The sequence below is a fragment of the Ctenopharyngodon idella genome, chromosome 2, assembly GCF_019924925.1.
Source record: "Ctenopharyngodon idella isolate HZGC_01 chromosome 2, HZGC01, whole genome shotgun sequence".
In the NCBI taxonomy this organism is placed as follows: Eukaryota; Metazoa; Chordata; class Actinopteri; order Cypriniformes; family Xenocyprididae; genus Ctenopharyngodon; species Ctenopharyngodon idella.
In genome coordinates, this window is record NC_067221.1 from 35,511,395 (window position 1) to 35,520,421 (window position 9,027).

The 9,027-nt window shown below is 33.9% G+C and overlaps 1 protein-coding gene across 1 annotated transcript in view; it reads left to right on the forward strand.

Annotated features, from left to right (window-relative positions):
• The window catches only part of camsap2b (calmodulin regulated spectrin-associated protein family, member 2b), a 60,661-nt gene extending 51,634 nt beyond the window's left edge, over window positions 1-9,027 (forward strand). Inside the window, 6 exon segments of the mRNA XM_051917933.1 lie at window positions 311-531; window positions 1,543-1,639; window positions 1,855-1,920; window positions 5,685-5,797; window positions 7,037-7,155; window positions 7,454-9,027. Coding sequence (XP_051773893.1) covers window positions 311-531; window positions 1,543-1,639; window positions 1,855-1,920; window positions 5,685-5,797; window positions 7,037-7,155; window positions 7,454-7,750 — 913 coding nt within the window. The 3' untranslated portion in view covers window positions 7,751-9,027.

Consider the following 9,027-nt stretch of genomic DNA (forward strand, 5'->3'; position numbering starts at 1 on the left):
TTATTCAACATATTATGTTTTGATATGTTCAGCCTTTATTCGATATACAACTTTCTATTTCTTTGTGCTAAAATGGCATAAAAAGGTGTTTTATTTAAAGCAGGGGAATTCATTATTTTCATTTACATGCAGCAGTATTACAATACGTAGTAATATACAGTAATGTAATAATTACCTGTATTTGTTTTACTAAAACTTCATGCAACATTCACCTGTTTTGCTTCTGTATTTAAATGAATTTTAAATGATTTGTAGAAGTCATTATAAATTTATACACTCGAAATGCATAAATTCCTGCTTCCTTGATCAGAATGAAAGCAGAAGAGGAACTTCTGAAGAAGGAGGAGGAGAAGGCAAGACGGGAGTTTATAAGAAATGAATATATGAGGAAGAAGCAGCTCAAACTGATGGATGACATGGACAGTGTCATTAAGCCCCGCCCCCCTGGTGCGAAGCAAAAGAAGCCACGCCCCAAATCTATGCACAGAGACATCATGGAGTCTCCAAAACCTCCAGCACGGACAGCCACAGGTATGATGGGAAATCCAGGTTGTCAGCCTTTGAGTCAGCGTTGCTATGCCAAACTGATCAAACAGAGTTTTTTTACAGAGCCACAGCAGTTACACTTTATAGAGATTTGAATGGCTTACTTATTGTCTCTGCTCATTAAACTGGGATGTATTATTTAATAATGTTAAAATAATTTTAATAATAATATTCTAATTAGTACTTATAATATTAAAAAAAAAATATATATATATATATATTTTTTTTTTTTTAAATATTTATATTTTTAATAATATTATAACTGTATCAATTCCAATTATTTCAGATTATTAATAATATTAATAATTAATAATATATCTATTTTCTTTATTAATTAATAAATATTTACGTTTAATTTTATTCAAATGTATTAATTCTAAGTATTTTATATTAATAATATTAATAATTATAAATATATTTTTATTTTTATAAAGTATTTATATTTTAATAGTATTTAAAAATAATTCTAATCATTTTATATTATACATATTTTTTATTTTACATTACATATTTAATAAAATTAATTATTAATAATATACCTATATTTTTATTTTTAATAAAATAATTATTAAACTGGGATATATTATTTTAATAATATTAAAATCATTTTAATAATAATATTCTAATTATATTTATAATATTAAGAATATTAATATATCTATATTTGTAATAAAATGTTTATATTTTTAATAATATTAAAAAAGTATTAACTAATTAGTTTATAATATTTATATTTAATAATATATCTATATTCTTAATTATTTAATAAAGTATTTATATTTTGATAATATTAAGAAATGTAATTCTAATTATTTCATATTTTTAATAATATTAATCATTAATAATATACCTATATTTTTTATTTATAATAAAATATTTTTATTTTTAATAACATAAACATTCTACATTTAATTTGCTGCTGTGGTATCCAGAGAGCTTTTGAAACCAAGCTTCCAAAAGAAAATGAATGCAAATTATGTGTATTTGTGTGTTCAGGGTCACGGCCTCGTGGATATTCCGTGTCCAGCTTATCACTCGCCTCCCTTAACTTGGCAGACAATGAGAGCGTCCAGTCAGATAAGAGGACATCTAGGTGAGACCATGTCCAATTCACTATTACCTTTCCTGTAAAAGATCATTCAAAAGCAAAGAAAACAATGAAAGAATTGTCGTGATTACAAATGGCACGCTCTTGTGTTAATCAACACTGACACACATCTCTGTTGCTGTGAGACCAGTCGTGTTCATAACCTTCTGTCCTCCCTCTGTCTTTGGTATCTCTGTCTTTTCTCTATGCTGGTTGCTCAGAGGCAGCAGACTGTCTCCTGGCAGTCTGTGTTTCTTTCTGAGCTCCCCTAAAGGGAAAAAGGGAAGGTCAGTTTGCAGACAGCATCACACCCATGTCATTACCTCACAGTGCTGACGCCTGTCATTTCAGCTTGGGCTCTGAACAAACTCATTCGCTTGGACAGATCAGTTCACTGGTTCATCAGCATATTGGTGGAACGTAATAAACTGTTATATAATTATCATCTTTGAATCACTTTTGTTATAAAACGATCAATGCTACAGCATACAACATGACATTTTTAGTTTTTCCTTGATTTTCCCTATGATTTTCATGTTTCTTTGCAGTGGTGATTATTTGTCAGCTACTTTATCATTGCAGCAACAGAAAATGGCTAATCTTTTAAGCAACTGTTTATGAGACTCAGGACCTGTTTACACCCGGTATTAAGATGTGTTTTGGTTGATCAGATCACAAGTAGATAAGAGAGACACATACCTGATTACACCTGGTGTTTTAATCCGTCTATTTTGTCCACTTTCAACCACTTCTGTCCTGTTTTCTTCAAGGGGATGGTCAATGGGTGGGTAAAATGGGACGGTCAATGGGTGGGTAAAATGTTTTTTTTTTTTTTTACGATCTTTTTACATATAAATGCTCCTGGAGACAACGGAAAAACATACAGAGAGCATCAGCTTTCGTTTCTGCTCTGACAGCCACAAGATCACAAAACACGGTGAGTGCGTGTGTGAAATCAGGATTTATGAGAGAACATTGTGCTTGGTACGTTTTTCGTCTTCAAACCAATCTTGGCTCTCCAGCCAACAAAGTTAAATTCCGTCTGGCTAGCGCGCTTCCCATAATATTTACACATTAGGTCAGTAGGTGGAGCAGTGCTTCCCACAGGTTTAAAATATATTTGCGGTGGTAGCCGGGTGAAAAATCCTCCTATTACCCACGGCACAAAAAATGGTCTACTACATGTGACAAACAAATAATGTGTGATTTTTAACAGTATTTTTATTTGTTGAAATTAATTTTAATTACATAGCATACTATTACATTTAATTATATACTAATATTATGTATTATTATGCATTGTAAATTATGCAAAATTACAGCATTTAAATGGTTCTCCTTTTCCTTTGTTCTCCTTGCTATGTCATATAGTGTCTCTCTCAGTAAATGGGACACAGATTTTACTGGTAAAATGTATATAATGAATAATATACAGTACGTGTCAAATAATGTTCTTAGTCTTTTCTTCCTGTGGGGGAGACTACAATAATTTACTATAAATTAATTGGAAATCAAATTAAATACAATTTATTGTGTAGCCAAAATACCAATAATGACCAGAAGGAAAAAAAAAAAAAAAAAAAAAAAAAACTTAGCTTGTGACTTTTAATTATAAACAAGCCCGAAATTCACCGGGACTTTTATTTTGAAATGTCTGCACAATTGCGGGCTGATCCTTCAGATTCTTACAATCATCTAAAACATATCATATAAAGGCCATAAAGTAGACATTGTCATAATTCATCAACTTGAGTTCATTAGCAATTGCTTGGCATAAATCTGCGCTTTTCGTTGATTGAGAATAATGCTTTGAAGCAGTCTGAAGCGCTGTTGTGCGAGCCTGTAGAACGCGCAACAGCACCGCCTTGTGACTTTGCAACATGCAGCGCTCTTTGTGAAATATCCACCGCATCTCTGCAGCGTGCGTGGGAATGTTAGCGGGAGTAAACAGTTCTGACGCACACGTAACGAGCAGGTACGAAACGCGTAGGGCGAGGGGAGATTTTCCACTAGTTAATCGATCGCGGATGGTTTCATTATCTTGGGCGGATACAAAAGTATACGAGGATAAAAATAATAAAAGCATGAATGTGTCTCCAAATATACTTGGGCAGCCGTTAATATACCTGGGCGGCCTGCCCAAGTAAAGTCTATGTGTGGGAAGCACTGAGGTGGAGAGTAGGCAGCCTTTTGTTGCTGTTCGTACACTTTCAGTCACGAGCGTCTACACTAACATTAAAACGTTTTAGACCACATTTACATCTGTATTTAGTGCCGTCCACTTGTGATCTAAATGACCAAAATGAATCTTTAATACCAGGTGTAAACAGAGCCTCGGTGTAGTATTGTGTATTAACCAGGTGCAATTTGTTAAAGCAACAAGTGAGACTGTAAATTCTGTCTCCTCCATGTTAGTTTCTATCTAAACCGACTGCAACAGAAAAAATGACAAGCAACATGGATTTGTTTATCCACCTGGTTGACATCTCAGTGCTACAGAAGCATGCTCAACATCACTGTATAAAAACATCACATATGTTCTGATTGGCTATGACTTATATGACAAGTCGTGCAGCAATTTTGTTTTTACTTTGGGCTTTACTTGTCACCGGAAGCTTGAACCTGATTAGAACATGGTGCAATGAGTAACCTACATCTGCTGCATCCATGCTTCGCTTCTGTGATATTTCCAGCCTTCAGCTTCTCGGCATCAGTGTGTGATGTTATGCTTACTAGGGATGTGTGAGACTAGTCAACTAAACAATACTGCTGCTGCTAGTTGACATTGGACATACTAAACTTTTATTTGAGGAATTCCGTTTATAATATTGAGCTTGTAATTATTGGTCCTGCACTGCCTATTAATTCATTTGATTTTTAATAATTATGTCTATGGCTAACGTTGATTAAGTGAACGCTTAAAGGGACAGTTCACCCTTAAATTAAGTCATCATTTACTCACCTTGGTCTTGTTCTAATGCCGTATGCCATTCTTTCTTTTATGGACCTTGGCCATTGGTCTTCTCTGCACGACTGCATGACGTGTGCATTCGTGAGACTCTATTTCTCACACAAGTTGTGAGAAATCAAGATTAACAAAAATGCTTAGAAATCCCAAAAAAGTATCCATGTACTTTGTTTACTGAGTCAAATATCACCGGACCAGAACTCCTGTCTGATGACAGTCAGAATGACAGTTGACAGATGTGAATGGACGTGACAACTACTTGTTGTGACAAACACAACAGATATATTCACCTCAGAGAAGAAGGTACATGGGTTGTATTTCATGTCGCGTTTTTATTAATATTGATTTCTCACAACTGCGGTGCTTATAGAGTGTCACGAATGAGCACGTTCTCATAGCCGTGCACAGATCAACGGCCAAGGTCAGGATTTTCTTTAAATAATACATTTAATTTCAGTTTGTTTTTCACCAAACTCTATCGTATACCCCTAGAACGCTTGGAATACACACCATGTGTCGCATGGGATCATTCTGTGATACTTTTGCGTCTTTTTTAAAAAGCTACCATTATATGAATGAGCGCAAGAGGGACATTTTTTTTAAAAAAAAAGTTTCTTTTTGTGGTCCATAAAAAAAGAAGGGAATACGGCATTAGAAATTATGACTTAATTTTCATTTTAGGGTGAAATATCCCTTTAAGTTAAGTAATGTACAATGATCATAATGCAAAGTGCACATACATGACCTATTTTTCAGCAGCATTCAGTATTGGTTTTGACTCTTTGATTCGTAGAATAAGTAGGCTGTTTCAGATGGATCGCTTATCCAGACTGACTGTTATCTGGAGTTTTTTTTAGACTAGTTGACTAGTCGGTTACAAAATTTTCATTTAAATGTTATGGAAATTAGTCATGGCACACATCCCTAATGCTTACTACTATTTTTTTAGGCAGTGGCAAATTTATGAGTTGATTTTATATGAAAAATGTGCTTTTCCAGCAGCAATAAGGGCCCACCTGTTAAATTAGTACTTCAGTCTTTATAAAAGAGATGTTTGCAGTGTGTATATTTGTTTATTCTCAGGCCGGAGTCCACAGAGGGCTTTCTGTCACCTTGTCCATCAGTAAGTGGAAACGGGGAGAACTGGGAGCTCGAATCAACAACATCGTCTGCAGCGTCTAACACAGAATACACAGGTGGGCAGGTGACATGACAGTCCTGCAGTGTCACATTCTATATTCCAAAACCTTTTCAACTTTTTTCATTATTATGTGTGCGTTTGTATGACTTGTTCATTTAGATTTTGTAATGTTTTTGAAAGAAGTCCATGCATTTATTTGACAAAAAAAAAAATATTTTTTATTAATATTAATATTAAAAAACTTTTTTCTATTTTAATACATTTTAAAATGTAATTTATTCCTGTAATGGCAAAGCCATATTTTCAGCATCAACATTTGGTGCTCAAGAAACATTTCTTATTATCAATGTTGAAAACAGTTTTGCTGCTTATTATTTTTGTGGAAATCGTGACATTTTTTTTCGGGATGAATGTTTGATAGAACAGTATTGATTTAAAATAGAAATCTTTTGCAACAGTTTAAATGTCTTTACTGTCACTTTTGATCAATTCAAAAGTGTCCATTCTGAATAAAAGAATTAATTTCTTGGGGGAAAAAAAACATTACTGACCCTAAAATTTTGAACAGTAATGTATATGTAGTGTTTGTACATTTTAAAATTCATTTGTTTTAATTTAATTTGTTTTAATGAACTGCAAAAACAAATGATTTACCTATTTAAAACGTTGAAAAATTACATTTAAACTAAAATTTTGATGTAGAAGAAAGGACATATTTATAGTACTTTATCAGCTGCAAACAGATTTTATGCAGTAATGCCATTTACTCCAACATTAAAGGGTTAGTTCACCCAAAAATGAAATTTGTCATTAATTACTCACCCTCATGTCGTTCCAAACCCGTAAGACCTTCATTCATCTTCAGAACACAAATTAAGATATTTTTGATGAAATCCAAAAGGTTTTTTTTTATCCCCAATAGAAAGCAACACAATTACCGTCATTCAGTTTTTAGTACTTTTCTGGACTTTGAATGACGATAATTACGTTGCTTTCTATTGGGGATAAAAAAAAAAAAAACCTCTTGGATTTCATCAAAAATATCGTAATTTATGTTTTGAAGATGAATGAAGGTCTTACAGGTTTGAAACGACATGAGGGTGAGTACTTAATGGCAGAAATTTCATTTTTGGGTGAACTAACCCTTTAAACACTGAACTTGGACATTTAAAATGGATGGAATTACATATATAACAATACTGACCCTTATAAATGCCATAACCTTAACCCTCAATAGGAGTCTGCACACAAATGTTGATCGCTTCCTCTAATTCTCATGTCTCTTTCTCTCTAGGGCCAAAGTTATACAAGGAGCCCAGTGCTAAATCAAATAAATACATCATCCAGAACGCACTGGCTCACTGCTGCCTCGCAGGCCGCGTCAATGAGGGACAGAAGAACAAAATCCTGGAGGTGAGGGGGAAAATGTTACAATAAATTCTGTAGAAAATCAGCTTTGATCTGGAGATCAAAGAGGAGGAGCTCAATTCTATTTCAGTTTAATTTAAGTTGTGAAAAAAAAAGTATGCTATATAAGAAATTTAATTATATTTATTTAGTTATTTATTTTATTTATTTATTTGTCAGTTATTTTTTCATATTTTCTTTGTTTAGAAAGAATCCATTTTAAAGAGGTCTAGATTGTCATTTAAAACATGAATGGAAATAATAATCATTTGATATGTGTAAGTATTTGTTTTATTTTTCCCAGGAAATGGAGAAAACCGAAGCCAACAACTTTCTAATTCTGTTCCGAGACACTGGCTGCCAGTTTCGCTCCCTGTACTCATATTATCCAGAGGCGGAGGAGATCAACAAGCTAGCTGGCATCGGGCCCAAGACCATCACGCCCAAAATGATCGAGAACCTTTACAAATACAGCTCGGATAAGAAACAGTTCAGCAAAATCCCCGCCAAGACCATGTCAGCTAGTGTGGATGCCATCACCATTTACAGCCACCTCTGGCAGAACAAGAAACAAAACACACCCAAAAAACTCCTCAAATAAGTTCACAGCTCACTGGCAGATTTCTGCCTTATCGGACATTACAATGCACATCCTGAATGTAATGAAAACACTTTCGCAGGCTTTGTCGGATGGTCACTTGTGGCGAGTTTGAGACCCTCTGCTCTACAGTCTTTGCAGCACTGATGGATGCGCTTTTACGCCATTTTTATTTCAAACATGTTCAATTTTGTGGCCTTATGCTTGTTTTGTCGTGTCTTTTATGCAATGCTTAACGCACAGTTACTGAGTTTATGAGCAAGTCATTTCATCGTATGAAGATACACAATCTGCTTCTTTTGTGTTTGTGGAAATGCAGGTGTAAAAGAATATTAGGGACATACTAAACTTGAAGACTAATTTTTCAGAAGGTCATGCAGTTGAAGAAGCATTTAATGTACTGGAACCTCAGAAACAAACTCTTTTGCTTTATTTAATGTCTGTTTTTATATTTTGGGTAGGATTCGTAATTCTTGTTGCACATCTGCTTCTCCAGAGGAACGTGTGTAAAATTAGCTACAGTAAGAGTAGTTCGGTCAAGACTCTTTCTAAAAAAAAATGAACACACTCATGTTGCTCTATATCTGTCATGTAAAAGTAATGAGGGGCCTTTAACTGATGAAGTTAAGGACCAAAACTAAACATTATAGCTTTAGATCCCTAGATATGTTGCTATCACTTGTGTCACAGCCCAGTGTGCCATGTATGTTTGAAACATACATTTTAGAGAGACAGATCAGCTGTCAGCTGACAGAGTAGTGTAAAAAAATCCATATAAATAATAGAGAGGAAACACTGAGATATTGAATATTATATAATGAAGCTTTCAAAGAGATGGTGAGTATTATTGCTAAATGATGTTGTTGCTCATTTTTAATTATGAAGTGCATTTTAAAGAGCTGGGATATTTGGGCAGGCTGTTGTCTGGTAACGCATTTTGTCTTCTGGTGCAAAAGAGTCGAAAGATATTTGTTATTTTTACTAAGTGAAGTAAATCATCATTTGAATTTATTGATTCTGTACAGATATAGTTTTACATACTAAGCATATTTTTTAAGCCATTGAATATTACTGATATTTTTCATATGAAAAAGATGTTTAACAGGTCAAAGTATGGGTCAGTCCTGGCGACGGGACGTGATAAAAGCTGTTCTGAGTGTTGTTCATTTCCACACGCTGTCTAATCTTTTTCCAGGTCATGTCCGCTGTTTGTTCGTCATACGCTTTGTCTATTTGTATTTGAATGTTAACCTTAACATAAATACAGATTTACATCCAAA